At 28.1% G+C, this 26734-nt stretch overlaps 1 protein-coding gene and 5 long non-coding RNA genes across 6 annotated transcripts; 1 reads left to right on the top strand and 5 right to left on the bottom strand.

Annotated features, from left to right (window-relative positions):
* Nucleotides 1–3010: 3010 nt before the first annotated feature.
* LOC132923739 (uncharacterized) lies at nt 3011–3654 on the bottom strand. The gene is made up of 2 exons (XR_009661252.1): nt 3564–3654; nt 3011–3241 (listed from the first exon to the last, which is right to left on the bottom strand). It is a non-coding gene; the product is annotated as an uncharacterized LOC132923739 (long non-coding RNA).
* Nucleotides 3655–9323: 5669 nt separating this feature from the next.
* LOC132926583 (uncharacterized) lies at nt 9324–12703 on the bottom strand. Its single transcript, XR_009661479.1, has 4 exons — nt 12577–12703; nt 10656–11235; nt 9877–9977; nt 9324–9554 (listed from the first exon to the last, which is right to left on the bottom strand). It is a non-coding gene; the product is annotated as an uncharacterized LOC132926583 (long non-coding RNA).
* A 370-nt stretch (nt 12704–13073) lies between these two features.
* LOC132926582 (uncharacterized) lies at nt 13074–16453 on the bottom strand. Its single transcript, XR_009661478.1, has 4 exons — nt 16327–16453; nt 14406–14985; nt 13627–13727; nt 13074–13304 (listed from the first exon to the last, which is right to left on the bottom strand). It is a non-coding gene; the product is annotated as an uncharacterized LOC132926582 (long non-coding RNA).
* A 370-nt stretch (nt 16454–16823) lies between these two features.
* LOC132926522 (uncharacterized) lies at nt 16824–20203 on the bottom strand. The gene is made up of 4 exons (XR_009661460.1): nt 20077–20203; nt 18156–18735; nt 17377–17477; nt 16824–17054 (listed from the first exon to the last, which is right to left on the bottom strand). It is a non-coding gene; the product is annotated as an uncharacterized LOC132926522 (long non-coding RNA).
* Nucleotides 20204–20805: 602 nt separating this feature from the next.
* LOC132925147 (SCAN domain-containing protein 3-like) lies at nt 20806–22676 on the top strand. The gene is made up of 2 exons (XM_060989569.1): nt 20806–22068; nt 22213–22676. Exons 1-2 carry the CDS (start codon nt 21015–21017, stop codon nt 22674–22676), a joined length of 1518 nt encoding a protein of 505 aa, XP_060845552.1. The 5' UTR covers nt 20806–21014.
* Nucleotides 22677–23169: 493 nt separating this feature from the next.
* Nucleotides 23170–26549, bottom strand: LOC132926587 (uncharacterized). The gene is made up of 4 exons (XR_009661481.1): nt 26423–26549; nt 24502–25081; nt 23723–23823; nt 23170–23400 (listed from the first exon to the last, which is right to left on the bottom strand). It is a non-coding gene; the product is annotated as an uncharacterized LOC132926587 (long non-coding RNA).
* Between the last annotated feature and the right edge of the window lie 185 nt (nt 26550–26734).

The following is a 26734-nucleotide window of genomic DNA, read 5'->3' as shown; positions in this document are numbered from 1 at the left end:
ACCAGAATGTTTTGTTGAGTTTTAATGTAAAACAAAATATAAGTAAAGAATACACTTGTACATTAACATAAAATTGCTGATTTTCAATATTAAAATAATAAGAGTTTGTAATACTTGTATACATTATACAATAAGAATCATTGTCATAATCTAGTAATCAAGGTTTCTAGACACTAACATGAGAATTGAGTGTTTTATAAGCAGTTAAAAATATGACTTTGTAATATTTGTTAAAATTACCATATAAAATCATTTTTTATAGTGTTTATGAAGTATCAGCTTAAATGACCAATATGGATGTTAGTAATGGTAAATAAGAATCATTTACTTAATCTAATTGTCTAGGTTTCATGACACTAACTTGATAATTGAGATTCTTATGAGCAGCTAAAAATATGAATTTGTAATATGAGTCAAAATTGTGATATATAAGCACGTTTTATAGTGTTTATTATTAAGTATGAGCCTAAATGAAATATATGGAAGTTAATAATGGTAAATAAGAACCATTTACTTAATATAATGGTTAGGGTTTTATGACACTACCTTTTTGCAACACTACTATTAATTTAATATCAATTAAATTCAATACCCATTACACGCACGTTGCACAAAACCATTATTATTAGCAGTGTCGTCTAGTACATTTTCAACGTAGGATGTTGATATTTAGCGTAGTGGTAGAAATGTGAATTCATGTGTCAGCATGTATTGAATGATCTGCTATACTGCCATCTAAAAATAAAAAATAGTCAGTTAAATATGTGTAGTGTTTGGAGAATAACTTGAGAATACAGTGTTTTACAAGCAGTTCAAAGTATGACTTTGTAATGTTTGTTTAAATTATCATATCAAAATTATGATATTAAATCATTTTTTATTGTGTGTATGAAGCATCACCTTAAATGTAATATTTGAAAGTCAATTATGGAAAATTAGAATCATTTGCTTATAATCTAATGGTCAGGGTTTCATGACACTGACTTTTTGTTACACTACTATTAATTTAATATCAATTAAATTCAATACCCATTACACGCACGTTGCACAAAACCATTATTATTAGCAGTATCGTCTAGTACATTTTCAACGTAGGATATTGATATTTAGCATAGTGGTAGAAATGTGAATTCATGTCTCAGCATGTATTGAATGATCTGCTGTACTGCCATCTAAAAAAAAAATAGTAAGTTAAATATGTATAATGGTTGGAGGATAGAATGTCGCTACTAGACACCGTAAGGAGGACAACAATTTTTATATAACGACTATTACGTGGACAACACTGAATAATTTTGAAATGGAAACAATCAAAACATAAACTAACAGACAAACTTCATTTTTATTACAAAATTCTTGAAAACAATTTACAGTTGAAACTCAAATACAAATACGAATGTAAAACTGGAAAATGATATGAAATATAGACATAATATATAAACAGACGATAAGAAATAATAACTATGATAAGCCATAAAAGATAGTACCTACAAATATACCAGAATGTTTTGTAGAATATAAATGTACCTATTATAAGTGTGACTAAAGAATACATTTGTACAACTGAAAATTTGCTCCTTTTCAATATGAAAAAAGTGGGTATCGCTCCGCTGTATAGTAGAGATGGAGAGTAGGTCACTGGTCACTTTAATGGATGTGTTAAATTTGAATGCAACGACGGGTAGCATTGTATACGAAAAACGATTCTGAACGGAGATGATTTGTCAGTCAATGATAATTAGTTGGATATATTATATTATTACCTATATTTAAATTGTAATATATCGTTATTTTACGCGATTTCGTAAAAAATTATATTTCATACGCACATAAAATGTTTTCTAAATTGACAATGGATTTTTTTTTGTTTACGGTTACTTGAAGGAAAACTTATGGATAACCTAGTATTGGATTTGTGAACCTTAAGTATAAATCACAAAGATTTTATGAATTTTCAACTTCAAAATTCTTTGCAAATTTTCGTGATTTCGATATATTTTCTAAACATTTGAACTTTAAATGCATATAAACAAAAATTGTGACTAACGATTTTTGATTTATTTTTTACTACGATAAGTTTCAATTATCTATAAGTAGCTTAAAAAATGTCAAAATATTTTGAAAATTTAATCGCAAATAGATAACGCTAATATAAACGTTTGTTGAAAATTTCAAGTATTTACAATGATTCGTTTTTGAGTTACAGCAAAATCAAAAAATCGATTTTGTCTTTTCAAAGAGGGGCTGAAGTCAAAACCGAAGCATTATTACTACTCCAAAAAGTGATGACGGACACAAAAATAATACAAACATCATTGTAAAATCAATACATTCATCACTCCGTTCAGAATCTAAAAATATTAATTTGTATTATTCGTCAAAATTGACTTGTAAAATCATATTTTATAGTTTTTATGAAGTAAAAATATCTGGTTAAATGAAACATGTGCAAGTTAAAAATTATAAATCAGAATCATTTTCGTAATCGAGTAGTCAAGGATCAAGACACTTACTTGTGTTAACTTCGGGCATAAAATATGAACAATTCGTTTATAATATCAAAAATCTTTATTAAATGAACAACAACTACACCCAATAGCTAAGTAAAAACAACCGTCAATTATGTCAAAAGGCCGTCCGGCGAACGGCACACACGCAACCAACTAGTTTTACTCTGAGGCGATCGGGCATCGGCCGACGGATGTCGTCCCCACTACCGCCCTCTGTCGGTGCATACATTTAATAATTTTGAGTGTTTTATAAGCAGTTTCAAAATGGGAATTTGTCAAAATTATCATATAAAAACATGTATTATAGTGTATTCAAAATACCAGGTTAAATGAAACACGTGAAAGATAATAATGGTAAATTTCTTAAACTATTGTTCAAGCTTCTAAACATTAACTTAATATTTGAGTGTTTTATAAATGTTTTATAATGATCATTTAAATATAGTAAAAATAAAATATATTTATAGCATAGGTAAATTTTAAGAATAAACAATACAAGCTAAAGGTGTTTACTATTATTTTATTCAGATATTTAACAAATCTCAATTGTTTCACAGCTATTAATTTAGTATCAATTATATTCAATAACCATTGCACGCACATTGCATAAATCCAATATTATTATCAGTATCTTCTAGTCCATTTTCAACATAGGATGTTGATACTTTCCCTGGTGGTAGAAATGTGAATTCGTGTCTCAGCGTGCCTTGATTGATCTGATATACTGCCAACTGAAAAAATGTAGTAAGTTAATAATGTATAACGGTTGGAGAATAACTTGAGAATATAGTGTTTTACAGGCAGTTCAAAGTATGAATTTGTAATATTAGTCAATATTATCATATAAAAAACATGTTTTATAGTGTTTATTATTAAGTATGAGCCTAAATGAAATATATGGAAGTTAATAATGGTAAATAAGAACCATTTACTTAATATAATGGTTAGGGTTTTATGACACTACCTTTTTGTAACACTACTATTAATTGAATATCAATTACATTCAATACCCATTACACGCACGTTGCATAAAACCATTAATATTAGCAGTACCTTCTATTCCATTTTCAACGGAAGATGTTGTAACTTTCATAAGTGATAGAAATGTTAATTCATGGTCTCAGCATGCCTCGAGTGATCTGCTATACTGCCATCTAAAACACAAAGTAGTCAGTTAAATATGTTTAATGGTTAAAGAAATAATTATAATGCTTAGCAACAAAAGAGATAGTACAAATCTACCAGAATGTTTTGTTGAGTTTTAATGTAAAACAAAATATAAGTAAAGAATACACTTGTACATTAACATAAAATTGCTGATTTTCAATATTAAAATAATAAGAGTTTGTAATACTTGTATACATTATACAATAAGAATCATTGTCATAATCTAGTAATCAAGGTTTCTAGACACTAACATGAGAATTGAGTGTTTTATAAGCAGTTAAAAATATGACTTTGTAATATTTGTTAAAATTACCATATAAAATCATTTTTTATAGTGTTTATGAAGTATCAGCTTAAATGACCAATATGGATGTTAGTAATGGTAAATAAGAATCATTTACTTAATCTAATTGTCTAGGTTTCATGACACTAACTTGATAATTGAGATTCTTATGAGCAGCTAAAAATATGAATTTGTAATATGAGTCAAAATTGTGATATATAAGCACGTTTTATAGTGTTTATTATTAAGTATGAGCCTAAATGAAATATATGGAAGTTAATAATGGTAAATAAGAACCATTTACTTGATATAATGGTTAGGGTTTTATGACACTACCTTTTTGCAACACTACTATTAATTTAATATCAATTAAATTCAATACCCATTACACGCACGTTGCACAAAACCATTATTATTAGCAGTGTCGTCTAGTACATTTTCAACGTAGGATGTTGATATTTAGCGTAGTGGTAGAAATGTGAATTCATGTGTCAGCATGTATTGAATGATCTGCTATACTGCCATCTAAAAATAAAAAATAGTCAGTTAAATATGTGTAGTGTTTGGAGAATAACTTGAGAATACAGTGTTTTACAAGCAGTTCAAAGTATGACTTTGTAATGTTTGTTTAAATTATCATATCAAAATTATGATATTAAATCATTTTTTATTGTGTGTATGAAGCATCACCTTAAATGTAATATTTGAAAGTCAATTATGGAAAATTAGAATCATTTGCTTATAATCTAATGGTCAGGGTTTCATGACACTGACTTTTTGTTACACTACTATTAATTTAATATCAATTAAATTCAATACCCATTACACGCACGTTGCACAAAACCATTATTATTAGCAGTATCGTCTAGTACATTTTCAACGTAGGATATTGATATTTAGCATAGTGGTAGAAATGTGAATTCATGTCTCAGCATGTATTGAATGATCTGCTGTACTGCCATCTAAAAAAAAAATAGTAAGTTAAATATGTATAATGGTTGGAGGATAGAATGTCGCTACTAGACACCGTAAGGAGGACAACAATTTTTATATAACGACTATTACGTGGACAACACTGAATAATTTTGAAATGGAAACAATCAAAACATAAACTAACAGACAAACTTCATTTTTATTACAAAATTCTTGAAAACAATTTACAGTTGAAACTCAAATACAAATACGAATGTAAAACTGGAAAATGATATGAAATATAGACATAATATATAAACAGACGATAAGAAATAATAACTATGATAAGCCATAAAAGATAGTACCTACAAATATACCAGAATGTTTTGTAGAATATAAATGTACCTATTATAAGTGTGACTAAAGAATACATTTGTACAACTGAAAATTTGCTCCTTTTCAATATGAAAAAAGTGGGTATCGCTCCGCTGTATAGTAGAGATGGAGAGTAGGTCACTGGTCACTTTAATGGATGTGTTAAATTTGAATGCAACGACGGGTAGCATTGTATACGAAAAACGATTCTGAACGGAGATGATTTGTCAGTCAATGATAATTAGTTGGATATATTATATTATTACCTATATTTAAATTGTAATATATCGTTATTTTACGCGATTTCGTAAAAAATTATATTTCATACGCACATAAAATGTTTTCTAAATTGACAATGGATTTTTTTTTGTTTACGGTTACTTGAAGGAAAACTTATGGATAACCTAGTATTGGATTTGTGAACCTTAAGTATAAATCACAAAGATTTTATGAATTTTCAACTTCAAAATTCTTTGCAAATTTTCGTGATTTCGATATATTTTCTAAACATTTGAACTTTAAATGCATATAAACAAAAATTGTGACTAACGATTTTTGATTTATTTTTTACTACGATAAGTTTCAATTATCTATAAGTAGCTTAAAAAATGTCAAAATATTTTGAAAATTTAATCGCAAATAGATAACGCTAATATAAACGTTTGTTGAAAATTTCAAGTATTTACAATGATTCGTTTTTGAGTTACAGCAAAATCAAAAAATCGATTTTGTCTTTTCAAAGAGGGGCTGAAGTCAAAACCGAAGCATTATTACTACTCCAAAAAGTGATGACGGACACAAAAATAATACAAACATCATTGTAAAATCAATACATTCATCACTCCGTTCAGAATCTAAAAATATTAATTTGTATTATTCGTCAAAATTGACTTGTAAAATCATATTTTATAGTTTTTATGAAGTAAAAATATCTGGTTAAATGAAACATGTGCAAGTTAAAAATTATAAATCAGAATCATTTTCGTAATCGAGTAGTCAAGGATCAAGACACTTACTTGTGTTAACTTCGGGCATAAAATATGAACAATTCGTTTATAATATCAAAAATCTTTATTAAATGAACAACAACTACACCCAATAGCTAAGTAAAAACAACCGTCAATTATGTCAAAAGGCCGTCCGGCGAACGGCACACACGCAACCAACTAGTTTTACTCTGAGGCGATCGGGCATCGGCCGACGGATGTCGTCCCCACTACCGCCCTCTGTCGGTGCATACATTTAATAATTTTGAGTGTTTTATAAGCAGTTAAAAATATGACTTTGTAATATTTGTTAAAATTACCATATAAAATCATTTTTTATAGTGTTTATGAAGTATCAGCTTAAATGACCAATATGGATGTTAGTAATGGTAAATAAGAATCATTTACTTAATCTAATTGTCTAGGTTTCATGACACTAACTTGATAATTGAGATTCTTATGAGCAGCTAAAAATATGAATTTGTAATATGAGTCAAAATTGTGATATATAAGCACGTTTTATAGTGTTTATTATTAAGTATGAGCCTAAATGAAATATATGGAAGTTAATAATGGTAAATAAGAACCATTTACTTGATATAATGGTTAGGGTTTTATGACACTACCTTTTTGCAACACTACTATTAATTTAATATCAATTAAATTCAATACCCATTACACGCACGTTGCACAAAACCATTATTATTAGCAGTGTCGTCTAGTACATTTTCAACGTAGGATGTTGATATTTAGCGTAGTGGTAGAAATGTGAATTCATGTGTCAGCATGTATTGAATGATCTGCTATACTGCCATCTAAAAATAAAAAATAGTCAGTTAAATATGTGTAGTGTTTGGAGAATAACTTGAGAATACAGTGTTTTACAAGCAGTTCAAAGTATGACTTTGTAATGTTTGTTTAAATTATCATATCAAAATTATGATATTAAATCATTTTTTATTGTGTGTATGAAGCATCACCTTAAATGTAATATTTGAAAGTCAATTATGGAAAATTAGAATCATTTGCTTATAATCTAATGGTCAGGGTTTCATGACACTGACTTTTTGTTACACTACTATTAATTTAATATCAATTAAATTCAATACCCATTACACGCACGTTGCACAAAACCATTATTATTAGCAGTATCGTCTAGTACATTTTCAACGTAGGATATTGATATTTAGCATAGTGGTAGAAATGTGAATTCATGTCTCAGCATGTATTGAATGATCTGCTGTACTGCCATCTAAAAAAAAAATAGTAAGTTAAATATGTATAATGGTTGGAGGATAGAATGTCGCTACTAGACACCGTAAGGAGGACAACAATTTTTATATAACGACTATTACGTGGACAACACTGAATAATTTTGAAATGGAAACAATCAAAACATAAACTAACAGACAAACTTCATTTTTATTACAAAATTCTTGAAAACAATTTACAGTTGAAACTCAAATACAAATACGAATGTAAAACTGGAAAATGATATGAAATATAGACATAATATATAAACAGACGATAAGAAATAATAACTATGATAAGCCATAAAAGATAGTACCTACAAATATACCAGAATGTTTTGTAGAATATAAATGTACCTATTATAAGTGTGACTAAAGAATACATTTGTACAACTGAAAATTTGCTCCTTTTCAATATGAAAAAAGTGGGTATCGCTCCGCTGTATAGTAGAGATGGAGAGTAGGTCACTGGTCACTTTAATGGATGTGTTAAATTTGAATGCAACGACGGGTAGCATTGTATACGAAAAACGATTCTGAACGGAGATGATTTGTCAGTCAATGATAATTAGTTGGATATATTATATTATTACCTATATTTAAATTGTAATATATCGTTATTTTACGCGATTTCGTAAAAAATTATATTTCATACGCACATAAAATGTTTTCTAAATTGACAATGGATTTTTTTTTGTTTACGGTTACTTGAAGGAAAACTTATGGATAACCTAGTATTGGATTTGTGAACCTTAAGTATAAATCACAAAGATTTTATGAATTTTCAACTTCAAAATTCTTTGCAAATTTTCGTGATTTCGATATATTTTCTAAACATTTGAACTTTAAATGCATATAAACAAAAATTGTGACTAACGATTTTTGATTTATTTTTTACTACGATAAGTTTCAATTATCTATAAGTAGCTTAAAAAATGTCAAAATATTTTGAAAATTTAATCGCAAATAGATAACGCTAATATAAACGTTTGTTGAAAATTTCAAGTATTTACAATGATTCGTTTTTGAGTTACAGCAAAATCAAAAAATCGATTTTGTCTTTTCAAAGAGGGGCTGAAGTCAAAACCGAAGCATTATTACTACTCCAAAAAGTGATGACGGACACAAAAATAATACAAACATCATTGTAAAATCAATACATTCATCACTCCGTTCAGAATCTAAAAATATTAATTTGTATTATTCGTCAAAATTGACTTGTAAAATCATATTTTATAGTTTTTATGAAGTAAAAATATCTGGTTAAATGAAACATGTGCAAGTTAAAAATTATAAATCAGAATCATTTTCGTAATCGAGTAGTCAAGGATCAAGACACTTACTTGTATTAACTTCGGGCATAAAATATGAACAATTCGTTTATAATATCAAAAATCTTTATTAAATGAACAACAACTACACCCAATAGCTAAGTAAAAACAACCGTCAATTATGTCAAAAGGCCGTCCGGCGAACGGCACACACGCAACCAACTAGTTTTACTCTGAGGCGATCGGGCATCGGCCGACGGATGTCGTCCCCACTACCGCCCTCTGTCGGTGCATACATTTAATAATTTTGAGTGTTTTATAAGCAGTTTCAAAATGGGAATTTGTCAAAATTATCATATAAAAACATGTATTATAGTGTATTCAAAATACCAGGTTAAATGAAACACGTGAAAGATAATAATGGTAAATTTCTTAAACTATTGTTCAAGCTTCTAAACATTAACTTAATATTTGAGTGTTTTATAAATGTTTTATAATGATCATTTAAATATAGTAAAAATAAAATATATTTATAGCATAGGTAAATTTTAAGAATAAACAATACAAGCTAAAGGTGTTTACTATTATTTTATTCAGATATTTAACAAATCTCAATTGTTTCACAGCTATTAATTTAGTATCAATTATATTCAATAACCATTGCACGCACATTGCATAAATCCAATATTATTATCAGTATCTTCTAGTCCATTTTCAACATAGGATGTTGATACTTTCCCTGGTGGTAGAAATGTGAATTCGTGTCTCAGCGTGCCTTGATTGATCTGATATACTGCCAACTGAAAAAATGTAGTAAGTTAATAATGTATAACGGTTGGAGAATAACTTGAGAATATAGTGTTTTACAGGCAGTTCAAAGTATGAATTTGTAATATTAGTCAATATTATCATATAAAAAACATGTTTTATAGTGTTTATTATTAAGTATGAGCCTAAATGAAATATATGGAAGTTAATAATGGTAAATAAGAACCATTTACTTAATATAATGGTTAGGGTTTTATGACACTACCTTTTTGTAACACTACTATTAATTGAATATCAATTACATTCAATACCCATTACACGCACGTTGCATAAAACCATTAATATTAGCAGTACCTTCTATTCCATTTTCAACGGAAGATGTTGTAACTTTCCCAAGTGATAGAAATGTTAATTCATGGTCTCAGCATGCCTCGAGTGATCTGCTATACTGCCATCTAAAACACAAAGTAGTCAGTTAAATATGTTTAATGGTTAAAGAAATAATTATAATGCTTAGCAACAAAAGAGATAGTACAAATCTACCAGAATGTTTTGTTGAGTTTTAATGTAAAACAAAATATAAGTAAAGAATACACTTGTACATTAACATAAAATTGCTGATTTTCAATATTAAAATAATAAGAGTTTGTAATACTTGTATACATTATACAATAAGAATCATTGTCATAATCTAGTAATCAAGGTTTCTAGACACTAACATGAGAATTGAGTGTTTTATAAGCAGTTAAAAATATGACTTTGTAATATTTGTTAAAATTACCATATAAAATCATTTTTTATAGTGTTTATGAAGTATCAGCTTAAATGACCAATATGGATGTTAGTAATGGTAAATAAGAATCATTTACTTAATCTAATTGTCTAGGTTTCATGACACTAACTTGATAATTGAGATTCTTATGAGCAGCTAAAAATATGAATTTGTAATATGAGTCAAAATTGTGATATATAAGCACGTTTTATAGTGTTTATTATTAAGTATGAGCCTAAATGAAATATATGGAAGTTAATAATGGTAAATAAGAACCATTTACTTAATATAATGGTTAGGGTTTTATGACACTACCTTTTTGCAACACTACTATTAATTTAATATCAATTAAATTCAATACCCATTACACGCACGTTGCACAAAACCATTATTATTAGCAGTGTCGTCTAGTACATTTTCAACGTAGGATGTTGATATTTAGCGTAGTGGTAGAAATGTGAATTCATGTGTCAGCATGTATTGAATGATCTGCTATACTGCCATCTAAAAATAAAAAATAGTCAGTTAAATATGTGTAGTGTTTGGAGAATAACTTGAGAATACAGTGTTTTACAAGCAGTTCAAAGTATGACTTTGTAATGTTTGTTTAAATTATCATATCAAAATTATGATATTAAATCATTTTTTATTGTGTGTATGAAGCATCACCTTAAATGTAATATTTGAAAGTCAATTATGGAAAATTAGAATCATTTGCTTATAATCTAATGGTCAGGGTTTCATGACACTGACTTTTTGTTACACTACTATTAATTTAATATCAATTAAATTCAATACCCATTACACGCACGTTGCACAAAACCATTATTATTAGCAGTATCGTCTAGTACATTTTCAACGTAGGATATTGATATTTAGCATAGTGGTAGAAATGTGAATTCATGTCTCAGCATGTATTGAATGATCTGCTGTACTGCCATCTAAAAAAAAAATAGTAAGTTAAATATGTATAATGGTTGGAGGATAGAATGTCGCTACTAGACACCGTAAGGAGGACAACAATTTTTATATAACGACTATTACGTGGACAACACTGAATAATTTTGAAATGGAAACAATCAAAACATAAACTAACAGACAAACTTCATTTTTATTACAAAATTCTTGAAAACAATTTACAGTTGAAACTCAAATACAAATACGAATGTAAAACTGGAAAATGATATGAAATATAGACATAATATATAAACAGACGATAAGAAATAATAACTATGATAAGCCATAAAAGATAGTACCTACAAATATACCAGAATGTTTTGTAGAATATAAATGTACCTATTATAAGTGTGACTAAAGAATACATTTGTACAACTGAAAATTTGCTCCTTTTCAATATGAAAAAAGTGGGTATCGCTCCGCTGTATAGTAGAGATGGAGAGTAGGTCACTGGTCACTTTAATGGATGTGTTAAATTTGAATGCAACGACGGGTAGCATTGTATACGAAAAACGATTCTGAACGGAGATGATTTGTCAGTCAATGATAATTAGTTGGATATATTATATTATTACCTATATTTAAATTGTAATATATCGTTATTTTACGCGATTTCGTAAAAAATTATATTTCATACGCACATAAAATGTTTTCTAAATTGACAATGGATTTTTTTTTGTTTACGGTTACTTGAAGGAAAACTTATGGATAACCTAGTATTGGATTTGTGAACCTTAAGTATAAATCACAAAGATTTTATGAATTTTCAACTTCAAAATTCTTTGCAAATTTTCGTGATTTCGATATATTTTCTAAACATTTGAACTTTAAATGCATATAAACAAAAATTGTGACTAACGATTTTTGATTTATTTTTTACTACGATAAGTTTCAATTATATATAAGTAGCTTAAAAAATGTCAAAATATTTTGAAAATTTAATCGCAAATAGATAACGCTAATATAAACGTTTGTTGAAAATTTCAAGTATTTACAATGATTCGTTTTTGAGTTACAGCAAAATCAAAAAATCGATTTTGTCTTTTCAAAGAGGGGCTGAAGTCAAAACCGAAGCATTATTACTACTCCAAAAAGTGATGACGGACACAAAAATAATACAAACATCATTGTAAAATCAATACATTCATCACTCCGTTCAGAATCTAAAAATATTAATTTGTATTATTCGTCAAAATTGACTTGTAAAATCATATTTTATAGTTTTTATGAAGTAAAAATATCTGGTTAAATGAAACATGTGCAAGTTAAAAATTATAAATCAGAATCATTTTCGTAATCGAGTAGTCAAGGATCAAGACACTTACTTGTGTTAACTTCGGGCATAAAATATGAACAATTCGTTTATAATATCAAAAATCTTTATTAAATGAACAACAACTACACCCAATAGCTAAGTAAAAACAACCGTCAATTATGTCAAAAGGCCGTCCGGCGAACGGCACACACGCAACCAACTAGTTTTACTCTGAGGCGATCGGGCATCGGCCGACGGATGTCGTCCCCACTACCGCCCTCTGTCGGTGCATACATTTAATAATTTTGAGTGTTTTATAAGCAGTTTCAAAATGGGAATTTGTCAAAATTATCATATAAAAACATGTATTATAGTGTATTCAAAATACCAGGTTAAATGAAACACGTGAAAGATAATAATGGTAAATTTCTTAAACTATTGTTCAAGCTTCTAAACATTAACTTAATATTTGAGTGTTTTATAAATGTTTTATAATGATCATTTAAATATAGTAAAAATAAAATATATTTATAGCATAGGTAAATTTTAAGAATAAACAATACAAGCTAAAGGTGTTTACTATTATTTTATTCAGATATTTAACAAATCTCAATTGTTTCACAGCTATTAATTTAGTATCAATTATATTCAATAACCATTGCACGCACATTGCATAAATCCAATATTATTATCAGTATCTTCTAGTCCATTTTCAACATAGGATGTTGATACTTTCCCTGGTGGTAGAAATGTGAATTCGTGTCTCAGCGTGCCTTGATTGATCTGATATACTGCCAACTGAAAAAATGTAGTAAGTTAATAATGTATAACGGTTGGAGAATAACTTGAGAATATAGTGTTTTACAGGCAGTTCAAAGTATGAATTTGTAATATTAGTCAATATTATCATATAAAAAACATGTTTTATAGTGTTTATTATTAAGTATGAGCCTAAATGAAATATATGGAAGTTAATAATGGTAAATAAGAACCATTTACTTAATATAATGGTTAGGGTTTTATGACACTACCTTTTTGTAACACTACTATTAATTGAATATCAATTACATTCAATACCCATTACACGCACGTTGCATAAAACCATTAATATTAGCAGTACCTTCTATTCCATTTTCAACGGAAGATGTTGTAACTTTCCCAAGTGATAGAAATGTTAATTCATGGTCTCAGCATGCCTCGAGTGATCTGCTATACTGCCATCTAAAACACAAAGTAGTCAGTTAAATATGTTTAATGGTTAAAGAAATAATTATAATGCTTAGCAACAAAAGAGATAGTACAAATCTACCAGAATGTTTTGTTGAGTTTTAATGTAAAACAAAATATAAGTAAAGAATACACTTGTACATTAACATAAAATTGCTGATTTTCAATATTAAAATAATAAGAGTTTGTAATACTTGTATACATTATACAATAAGAATCATTGTCATAATCTAGTAATCAAGGTTTCTAGACACTAACATGAGAATTGAGTGTTTTATAAGCAGTTAAAAATATGACTTTGTAATATTTGTTAAAATTACCATATAAAATCATTTTTTATAGTGTTTATGAAGTATCAGCTTAAATGACCAATATGGATGTTAGTAATGGTAAATAAGAATCATTTACTTAATCTAATTGTCTAGGTTTCATGACACTAACTTGATAATTGAGATTCTTATGAGCAGCTAAAAATATGAATTTGTAATATGAGTCAAAATTGTGATATATAAGCACGTTTTATAGTGTTTATTATTAAGTATGAGCCTAAATGAAATATATGGAAGTTAATAATGGTAAATAAGAACCATTTACTTAATATAATGGTTAGGGTTTTATGACACTACCTTTTTGCAACACTACTATTAATTTAATATCAATTAAATTCAATACCCATTACACGCACGTTGCACAAAACCATTATTATTAGCAGTGTCGTCTAGTACATTTTCAACGTAGGATGTTGATATTTAGCGTAGTGGTAGAAATGTGAATTCATGTGTCAGCATGTATTGAATGATCTGCTATACTGCCATCTAAAAATAAAAAATAGTCAGTTAAATATGTGTAGTGTTTGGAGAATAACTTGAGAATACAGTGTTTTACAAGCAGTTCAAAGTATGACTTTGTAATGTTTGTTTAAATTATCATATCAAAATTATGATATTAAATCATTTTTTATTGTGTGTATGAAGCATCACCTTAAATGTAATATTTGAAAGTCAATTATGGAAAATTAGAATCATTTGCTTATAATCTAATGGTCAGGGTTTCATGACACTGACTTTTTGTTACACTACTATTAATTTAATATCAATTAAATTCAATACCCATTACACGCACGTTGCACAAAACCATTATTATTAGCAGTATCGTCTAGTACATTTTCAACGTAGGATATTGATATTTAGCATAGTGGTAGAAATGTGAATTCATGTCTCAGCATGTATTGAATGATCTGCTGTACTGCCATCTAAAAAAAAAATAGTAAGTTAAATATGTATAATGGTTGGAGGATAGAATGTCGCTACTAGACACCGTAAGGAGGACAACAATTTTTATATAACGACTATTACGTGGACAACACTGAATAATTTTGAAATGGAAACAATCAAAACATAAACTAACAGACAAACTTCATTTTTATTACAAAATTCTTGAAAACAATTTACAGTTGAAACTCAAATACAAATACGAATGTAAAACTGGAAAATGATATGAAATATAGACATAATATATAAACAGACGATAAGAAATAATAACTATGATAAGCCATAAAAGATAGTACCTACAAATATACCAGAATGTTTTGTAGAATATAAATGTACCTATTATAAGTGTGACTAAAGAATACATTTGTACAACTGAAAATTTGCTCCTTTTCAATATGAAAAAAGTGGGTATCGCTCCGCTGTATAGTAGAGATGGAGAGTAGGTCACTGGTCACTTTAATGGATGTGTTAAATTTGAATGCAACGACGGGTAGCATTGTATACGAAAAACGATTCTGAACGGAGATGATTTGTCAGTCAATGATAATTAGTTGGATATATTATATTATTACCTATATTTAAATTGTAATATATCGTTATTTTACGCGATTTCGTAAAAAATTATATTTCATACGCACATAAAATGTTTTCTAAATTGACAATGGATTTTTTTTTGTTTACGGTTACTTGAAGGAAAACTTATGGATAACCTAGTATTGGATTTGTGAACCTTAAGTATAAATCACAAAGATTTTATGAATTTTCAACTTCAAAATTCTTTGCAAATTTTCGTGATTTCGATATATTTTCTAAACATTTGAACTTTAAATGCATATAAACAAAAATTGTGACTAACGATTTTTGATTTATTTTTTACTACGATAAGTTTCAATTATCTATAAGTAGCTTAAAAAATGTCAAAATATTTTGAAAATTTAATCGCAAATAGATAACGCTAATATAAACGTTTGTTGAAAATTTCAAGTATTTACAATGATTCGTTTTTGAGTTACAGCAAAATCAAAAAATCGATTTTGTCTTTTCAAAGAGGGGCTGAAGTCAAAACCGAAGCATTATTACTACTCCAAAAAGTGATGACGGACACAAAAATAATACAAACATCATTGTAAAATCAATACATTCATCACTCCGTTCAGAATCTAAAAATATTAATTTGTATTATTCGTCAAAATTGACTTGTAAAATCATATTTTATAGTTTTTATGAAGTAAAAATATCTGGTTAAATGAAACATGTGCAAGTTAAAAATTATAAATCAGAATCATTTTCGTAATCGAGTAGTCAAGGATCAAGACACTTACTTGTGTTAACTTCGGGCATAAAATATGAACAATTCGTTTATAATATCAAAAATCTTTATTAAATGAACAACAACTACACCCAATAGCTAAGTAAAAACAACCGTCAATTATGTCAAAAGGCCGTCCGGCGAACGGCACACACGCAACCAACTAGTTTTACTCTGAGGCGATCGGGCATCGGCCGACGGATGTCGTCCCCACTACCGCCCTCTGTCGGTGCATACATTTAATAATTTTGAGTGTTTTATAAGCAGTTTCAAAATGGGAATTTGTCAAAATTATCATATAAAAACATGTATTATAGTGTATTCAAAATACCAGGTTAAATGAAACACGTGAAAGATAATAATGGTAAATTTCTTAAACTATTGTTCAAGCTTCTAAACATTAACTTAATATTTGAGTGTTTTATAAATGTTTTATAATGATCATTTAAATATAGTAAAAATAAAATATATTTATAGCATAGGTAAATTTTAAGAATAAACAATACAAGCTAAAGGTGTTTACTATTATTTTATTCAGATATTTAACAAATCTCAATTGTTTCACAGCTATTAATTTAGTATCAATTATATTCAATAACCATTGCACGCACATTGCATAAATCCAATATTATTATCAGTATCTTCTAGTCCATTTTCAACATAGGATGTTGATACTTTCCCTGGTGGTAGAAATGTGAATTCGTGTCTCAGCGTGCCTTGATTGATCTGATATACTGCCAACTGAAAAAATGTAGTAAGTTAATAATGTATAACGGTTGGAGAATAACTTGAGAATATAGTGTTTTACAGGCAGTTCAAAGTATGAATTTGTAATATTAGTCAATATTATCATATAAAAAACATGTTTTATAGTGTTTATTATTAAGTATGAGCCTAAATGAAATATATGGAAGTTAATAATGGTAAATAAGAACCATTTACTTAATATAATGGTTAGGGTTTTATGACACTACCTTTTTGTAACACTACTATTAATTGAATATCAATTACATTCAATACCCATTACACGCACGTTGCATAAAACCATTAATATTAGCAGTACCTTCTATTCCATTTTCAACGGAAGATGTTGTAACTTTCCCAAGTGATAGAAATGTTAATTCATGGTCTCAGCATGCCTCGAGTGATCTGCTATACTGCCATCTAAAACACAAAGTAGTCAGTTAAATATGTATAATGGTTAAAGAAATAATTATAATGCTTAGCAACAAAAGAGATAGTACAAATCTACCAGAATGTTTTGTTGAGTTTTAATGTAAAACAAAATATAAGTAAAGAATACACTTGTACATTAACATAAAATTGCTGATTTTCAATATTAAAATAATAAGAGTTTGTAATACTTGTATACATTATACAATAAGAATCATTGTCATAATCTAGTAATCAAGGTTTCTAGACACTAACATGAGAATTGAGTGTTTTATAAGCAGTTAAAAATATGACTTTGTAATATTTGTTAAAATTACCATATAAAATCATTTTTTATAGTGTTTATGAAGTATCAGCTTAAATGACCAATATGGATGTTAGTAATGGTAAATAAGAATCATTTACTTAATCTAATTGTCTAGGTTTCATGACACTAACTTGATAATTGAGATTCTTATGAGCAGCTAAAAATATGAATTTGTAATATGAGTCAAAATTGTGATATATAAGCACGTTTTATAGTGTTTATTATTAAGTATGAGCCTAAATGAAATATATGGAAGTTAATAATGGTAAATAAGAACCATTTACTTAATATAATGGTTAGGGTTTTATGACACTACCTTTTTGCAACACTACTATTAATTTAATATCAATTAAATTCAATACCCATTACACGCACGTTGCACAAAACCATTATTATTAGCAGTGTCGTCTAGTACATTTTCAACGTAGGATGTTGATATTTAGCGTAGTGGTAGAAATGTGAATTCATGTGTCAGCATGTATTGAATGATCTGCTATACTGCCATCTAAAAATAAAAAATAGTCAGTTAAATATGTGTAGTGTTTGGAGAATAACTTGAGAATACAGTGTTTTACAAGCAGTTCAAAGTATGACTTTGTAATGTTTGTTTAAATTATCATATCAAAATTATGATATTAAATCATTTTTTATTGTGTGTATGAAGCATCACCTTAAATGTAATATTTGAAAGTCAATTATGGAAAATTAGAATCATTTGCTTATAATCTAATGGTCAGGGTTTCATGACACTGACTTTTTGTTACACTACTATTAATTTAATATCAATTAAATTCAATACCCATTACACGCACGTTGCACAAAACCATTATTATTAGCAGTATCGTCTAGTACATTTTCAACGTAGGATATTGATATTTAGCATAGTGGTAGAAATGTGAATTCATGTCTCAGCATGTATTGAATGATCTGCTGTACTGCCATCTAAAAAAAAAATAGTAAGTTAAATATGTATAATGGTTGGAGGATAGAATGTCGCTACTAGACACCGTAAGGAGGACAACAATTTTTATATAACGACTATTACGTGGACAACACTGAATAATTTTGAAATGGAAACAATCAAAACATAAACTAACAGACAAACTTCATTTTTATTACAAAATTCTTGAAAACAATTTACAGTTGAAACTCAAATACAAATACGAATGTAAAACTGGAAAATGATATGAAATATAGACATAATATATAAACAGACGATAAGAAATAATAACTATGATAAGCCATAAAAGATAGTACCTACAAATATACCAGAATGTTTTGTAGAATATAAATGTACCTATTATAAGTGTGACTAAAGAATACATTTGTACAACTGAAAATTTGCTCCTTTTCAATATGAAAAAAGTGGGTATCGCTCCGCTGTATAGTAGAGATGGAGAGTAGGTCACTGGTCACTTTAATGGATGTGTTAAATTTGAATGCAACGACGGGTAGCATTGTATACGAAAAACGATTCTGAACGGAGATGATTTGTCAGTCAATGATAATTAGTTGGATATATTATATTATTACCTATATTTAAATTGTAATATATCGTTATTTTACACGATTTCGTAAAAAATTATATTTCATACGCACATAAAATGTTTTCTAAATTGACAATGGATTTTTTTTTGTTTACGGTTACTTGAAGGAAAACTTATGGATAACCTAGTATTGGATTTGTGAACCTTAAGTATAAATCACAAAGATTTTATGAATTTTCAACTTCAAAATTCTTTGCAAATTTTCGTGATTTCGATATATTTTCTAAACATTTGAACTTTAAATGCATATAAACAAAAATTGTGACTAACGATTTTTGATTTATTTTTTACTACGATAAGTTTCAATTATCTATAAGTAGCTTAAAAAATGTCAAAATATTTTGAAAATTTAATCGCAAATAGATAACGCTAATATAAACGTTTGTTGAAAATTTCAAGTATTTACAATGATTCGTTTTTGAGTTACAGCAAAATCAAAAAATCGATTTTGTCTTTTCAAAGAGGGGCTGAAGTCAAAACCGAAGCATTATTACTACTCCAAAAAGTGATGACGGACACAAAAATAATACAAACATCATTGTAAAATCAATACATTCATCACTCCGTTCAGAATCTAAAAATATTAATTTGTATTATTCGTCAAAATTGACTTGTAAAATCATATTTTATAGTTTTTATGAAGTAAAAATATCTGGTTAAATGAAACATGTGCAAGTTAAAAATTATAAATCAGAATCATTTTCGTAATCGAGTAGTCAAGGATCAAGACACTTACTTGTGTTAACTTCGGGCATAAAATATGAACAATTCGTTTATAATATCAAAAATCTTTATTAAATGAACAACAACTACACCCAATAGCTAAGTAAAAACAACCGTCAATTATGTCAAAAGGCCGTCCGGCGAACGGCACACACGCAACCAACTAGTTTTACTCTGAGGCGATCGGGCATCGGCCGACGGATGTCGTCCCCACTACCGCCCTCTGTCGGTGCATACATTTAATAATTTTGAGTGTTTTATAAGCAGTTTCAAAATGGGAATTTGTCAAAATTATCATATAAAAACATGTATTATAGTGTATTCAAAATACCAGGTTAAATGAAACACGTGAAAGATAATAATGGTAAATTTCTTAAACTATTGTTCAAGCTTCTAAACCAGGGATTCCCAACCGCCGTGCCGCGGCGCATAAGTGTGCCGCGAAATTATTTGGGTGTGCCGTGTAATTTGTGTCTTACATTGTAAATGTGTAATAGAAATCTCCTAAAAATAAAAATTGATAAAATGTCCACATGGAAAGACACAGCTATTATTATACATTAGAATATTAGATAATAACCGATACGGGTATTTATAGCAGTCATTTAGCACTTTAGCAGTTCAGTCATTCAGTATGGTGATAATCGTGCGCGTGTTATTACGTAACGTGTTAATTTTGATCAAGAAATATTGTGCTTAAATTTAAAAATGGATAGATTTGTAAAAAAAATTAAATTAACGAACGACGTTGATGCTAATGTAAATGACAACAATTTAAATTTAGAAATTAATATTAAACAATCCACTTCAGTAAGTGATACAAGTTTAAATTTAAAAGTCAAACGTAAATATACTGATAGTTATTTATGTTTTGGATTTACGTGGAATGGCAATACTGACTGTCCTTTACCTGTTTGTATCGTTTGTGGTGAAAAGTTAAGCAATGAAGCAATGGTACCCAGTAAATTAAAAAGGCATTTAACAACAAAACATCCGGGTGAGTCATTAAAAACACGACTATATTTTGAACGCCTCCTAAATTCAAATAAAAGAGCTGCATCTAGTATGATAAAAAGAGTGACTATATCTGATAAAGCTCTTGAAGCATCATTTAAAGTCGCAGAACTGATTGCTAAAAATATGAACTCTCATGTTATTGGCGAAAAATTAATAGGACCTGCCTGTTTAGTTATGGTTGAAACAATGTTAGGTAAAGAATCTAAAGATGTTATATCCAAAGTGCCACTTTCCAACAATACTATTAGTCGCCGAATAAATGAAATGGCTGATGATATTAATGACATTGTTTTAGAAAAAATTAAAAATCAAAAATTATTTTCATTACAAATAGACGAGAGTACTGACAGAACTTCTAAAGCTCAATTACTAGGTTTTGGCAGATTTGTTGATAATTCTAATATTGTTGAGCAGTTTTTATTTTGTAAAGAATTAAAGTCAACAACAACAGGGAAGGACATATTTGACGTAGTAAATAATTTTTTTGAAAAATCTGGATTATCATGGAATTATTGTTGTGGTGTGTGCACTGATGGAGCTCCGTCTATGACCGGAAAATATAAAGGTTTTGTTACTCTCGCTAAAATTAAAAATCCAGCTATGATTATAACACACTGTTTTATTCATCGAGAAGCTCTGGTTGCAAAAACATTAGGAGAACAAATGTTAAAAGTCTTAAATGATGTTATTAAAATTGTGAATTACATTAAATCTCGGCCATTGAAAACAAGGATTTTTGAAACTATTTGTAAGGAAATGGGTTCGGATCATATACATTTATTGCTACACACAGAAGTAAGGTGGCTATCACGAGGTCAAGTGTTTAATCGAGTTATTGAATTGAAAGAAGAATTAGAATTATTTTTTGAAAAAGAAAATCTCCCAGTATACAAAAATTTTTTTCGAAATGAAAACTGGTGTTATATTTTGGCATACTTGGCTGATATATTTAAAAAACTAAATGATCTGAATGCGTCAATGCAAGGACGTCAGGAAACAATAATTTCTTCGACGAACAAAATCAGAGGGTTCAAAAACAAAATTGTATTTTGGAAATCTTCAATAATTAAAGGGGATTTTTCAAATTTTCCAACATTTTCAAAATTAACGATAGTTAAATCCAATATTAAAGAACTACAACAACTTATAATTGAACATCTTATATTACTCGAAGAAAAAATTGAACATTATTTTCCATCGTTGACAACATCTGCAGATTGGGTGGTGTTGCCATTTGATTTTACAGACAATATGAATGAACTTGATCTTACTAATGACGAAAAGAATGAATTCATTGATATGTGTTCTAGTTCTACTATCCGAATATTATTTAATAGTCAGAAAAGTAACATAGATTCCTTCTGGTTAAATTTAGCTTCAGAATATCCATCTATTTCTCAGAAAGCGATACTATTGTTATTACCATTTTCTACATCATATCTTTGTGAACAGGCATTTTCTGCTCTGAACAATATAAAAACAAGTAGTAGAAATCGTTTGAAAAATGTTGAACCTGATTTGTGTCTTGCTGTTTCAACTGTTTCACCCCGAATAGAGGAATTGTGTAAAAAATATCAGTCTCAAATATCACATTAAATTTGTATCATTCAAATATTAAACAAAATCAATTTATTATTTATAATTTATTAAGTTTCAGATTATAATTTTTTTTTTTTTTTAATTTACATTATATTTAAGTTTCAAATTATTTTTAATTTTTTTTATCAAAATTAATGAATACAAATATTGGAGTTTCAAAATATTACTGTAGTTTGTATTTCTACAACTCCTATTTAATATAAGTATCTTGTAAATATTATAATTAGATAATGTCAAAAATACAAAAAAAAGCATTTTTTAGAAGAACAATGACACAATTGTGATTTTTTTATTAATTATTTATTTGTGTGCCGTGATTTTTTTTAAAATGATCAAGTGCGCCGTTAGGTAAAAAAGGTTGGGAATCCCTGTTCTAAACATTAACTTAATATTTGAGTGTTTTATAAATGTTTTATAATGATCATTTAAATATAGTAAAAATAAAATATATTTATAGCATAGGTAAATTTTAAGAATAAACAATACAAGCTAAAGGTGTTTACTATTATTTTATTCAGATATTTAACAAATCTCAATTGTTTCACAGCTATTAATTTAGTATCAATTATATTCAATAACCATTGCACGCACATTGCATAAATCCAATATTATTATCAGTATCTTCTAGTCCATTTTCAACATAGGATGTTGATACTTTCCCTGGTGGTAGAAATGTGAATTCGTGTCTCAGCGTGCCTTGATTGATCTGATATACTGCCAACTGAAAAAATGTAGTAAGTTAATAATGTATAACGGTTGGAGAATAACTTGAGAATATAGTGTTTTACAGGCAGTTCAAAGTATGAATTTGTAATATTAGTCAATATTATCATATAAAAAACATGTTTTATAGTGTTTATTATTAAGTATGAGCCTAAATGAAATATATGGAAGTTAATAATGGTAAATAAGAACCATTTACTTAATATAATGGTTAGGGTTTTATGACACTACCTTTTTGTAACACTACTATTAATTGAATATCAATTACATTCAATACCCATTACACGCACGTTGCATAAAACCATTAATATTAGCAGTACCTTCTATTCCATTTTCAACGGAAGATGTTGTAACTTTCCCAAGTGATAGAAATGTTAATTCATGGTCTCAGCATGCCTCGAGTGATCTGCTATACTGCCATCTAAAACACAAAGTAGTCAGTTAAATATGTTTAATGGTTAAAGAAATAATTATAATGCTTAGCAACAAAAGAGATAGTACAAATCTACCAGAATGTTTTGTTGAGTTTTAATGTAAAACAAAATATAAGTAAAGAATACACTTGTACATTAACATAAAATTGCTGATTTTCAATATTAAAATAATAAGAGTTTGTAATACTTGTATACATTATACAATAAGAATCATTGTCATAATCTAGTAATCAAGGTTTCTAGACACTAACATGAGAATTGAGTGTTTTATAAGCAGTTAAAAATATGACTTTGTAATATTTGTTAAAATTACCATATAAAATCATTTTTTATAGTGTTTATGAAGTATCAGCTTAAATGACCAATATGGATGTTAGTAATGGTAAATAAGAATCATTTACTTAATCTAATTGTCTAGGTTTCATGACACTAACTTGATAATTGAGATTCTTATGAGCAGCTAAAAATATGAATTTGTAATATGAGTCAAAATTGTGATATATAAGCACGTTTTATAGTGTTTATTATTAAGTATGAGCCTAAATGAAATATATGGAAGTTAATAATGGTAAATAAGAACCATTTACTTAATATAATGGTTAGGGTTTTATGACACTACCTTTTTGCAACACTACTATTAATTTAATATCAATTAAATTCAATACCCATTACACGCACGTTGCACAAAACCATTATTATTAGCAGTGTCGTCTAGTACATTTTCAACGTAGGATGTTGATATTTAGCGTAGTGGTAGAAATGTGAATTCATGTGTCAGCATGTATTGAATGATCTGCTATACTGCCATCTAAAAATAAAAAATAGTCAGTTAAATATGTGTAGTGTTTGGAGAATAACTTGAGAATACAGTGTTTTACAAGCAGTTCAAAGTATGACTTTGTAATGTTTGTTTAAATTATCATATCAAAATTATGATATTAAATCATTTTTTATTGTGTGTATGAAGCATCACCTTAAATGTAATATTTGAAAGTCAATTATGGAAAATTAGAATCATTTGCTTATAATCTAATGGTCAGGGTTTCATGACACTGACTTTTTGTTACACTACTATTAATTTAATATCAATTAAATTCAATACCCATTACACGCACGTTGCACAAAACCATTATTATTAGCAGTATCGTCTAGTACATTTTCAACGTAGGATATTGATATTTAGCATAGTGGTAGAAATGTGAATTCATGTCTCAGCATGTATTGAATGATCTGCTGTACTGCCATCTAAAAAAAAAATAGTAAGTTAAATATGTATAATGGTTGGAGGATAGAATGTCGCTACTAGACACCGTAAGGAGGACAACAATTTTTATATAACGACTATTACGTGGACAACACTGAATAATTTTGAAATGGAAACAATCAAAACATAAACTAACAGACAAACTTCATTTTTATTACAAAATTCTTGAAAACAATTTACAGTTGAAACTCAAATACAAATACGAATGTAAAACTGGAAAATGATATGAAATATAGACATAATATATAAACAGACGATAAGAAATAATAACTATGATAAGCCATAAAAGATAGTACCTACAAATATACCAGAATGTTTTGTAGAATATAAATGTACCTATTATAAGTGTGACTAAAGAATACATTTGTACAACTGAAAATTTGCTCCTTTTCAATATGAAAAAAGTGGGTATCGCTCCGCTGTATAGTAGAGATGGAGAGTAGGTCACTGGTCACTTTAATGGATGTGTTAAATTTGAATGCAACGACGGGTAGCATTGTATACGAAAAACGATTCTGAACGGAGATGATTTGTCAGTCAATGATAATTAGTTGGATATATTATATTATTACCTATATTTAAATTGTAATATATCGTTATTTTACGCGATTTCGTAAAAAATTATATTTCATACGCACATAAAATGTTTTCTAAATTGACAATGGATTTTTTTTTGTTTACGGTTACTTGAAGGAAAACTTATGGATAACCTAGTATTGGATTTGTGAACCTTAAGTATAAATCACAAAGATTTTATGAATTTTCAACTTCAAAATTCTTTGCAAATTTTCGTGATTTCGATATATTTTCTAAACATTTGAACTTTAAATGCATATAAACAAAAATTGTGACTAACGATTTTTGATTTATTTTTTACTACGATAAGTTTCAATTATCTATAAGTAGCTTAAAAAATGTCAAAATATTTTGAAAATTTAATCGCAAATAGATAACGCTAATATAAACGTTTGTTGAAAATTTCAAGTATTTACAATGATTCGTTTTTGAGTTACAGCAAAATCAAAAAATCGATTTTGTCTTTTCAAAGAGGGGCTGAAGTCAAAACCGAAGCATTATTACTACTCCAAAAAGTGATGACGGACACAAAAATAATACAAACATCATTGTAAAATCAATACATTCATCACTCCGTTCAGAATCTAAAAATATTAATTTGTATTATTCGTCAAAATTGACTTGTAAAATCATATTTTATAGTTTTTATGAAGTAAAAATATCTGGTTAAATGAAACATGTGCAAGTTAAAAATTATAAATCAGAATCATTTTCGTAATCGAGTAGTCAAGGATCAAGACACTTACTTGTGTTAACTTCGGGCATAAAATATGAACAATTCGTTTATAATATCAAAAATCTTTATTAAATGAACAACAACTACACCCAATAGCTAAGTAAAAACAACCGTCAATTATGTCAAAAGGCCGTCCGGCGAACGGCACACACGCAACCAACTAGTTTTACTCTGAGGCGATCGGGCATCGGCCGACGGATGTCGTCCCCACTACCGCCCTCTGTCGGTGCATACATTTAATAATTTTGAGTGTTTTATAAGCAGTTTCAAAATGGGAATTTGTCAAAATTATCATATAAAAACATGTATTATAGTGTATTCA

This window comes from Rhopalosiphum padi, chromosome 3 (assembly GCF_020882245.1).
Source record: "Rhopalosiphum padi isolate XX-2018 chromosome 3, ASM2088224v1, whole genome shotgun sequence".
Taxonomy (NCBI): domain Eukaryota; kingdom Metazoa; phylum Arthropoda; class Insecta; order Hemiptera; family Aphididae; genus Rhopalosiphum; species Rhopalosiphum padi.
The sequence above is the reverse complement of the archived record's forward strand: the minus strand, read 5'-3'. Positions and strand labels throughout refer to the sequence as shown.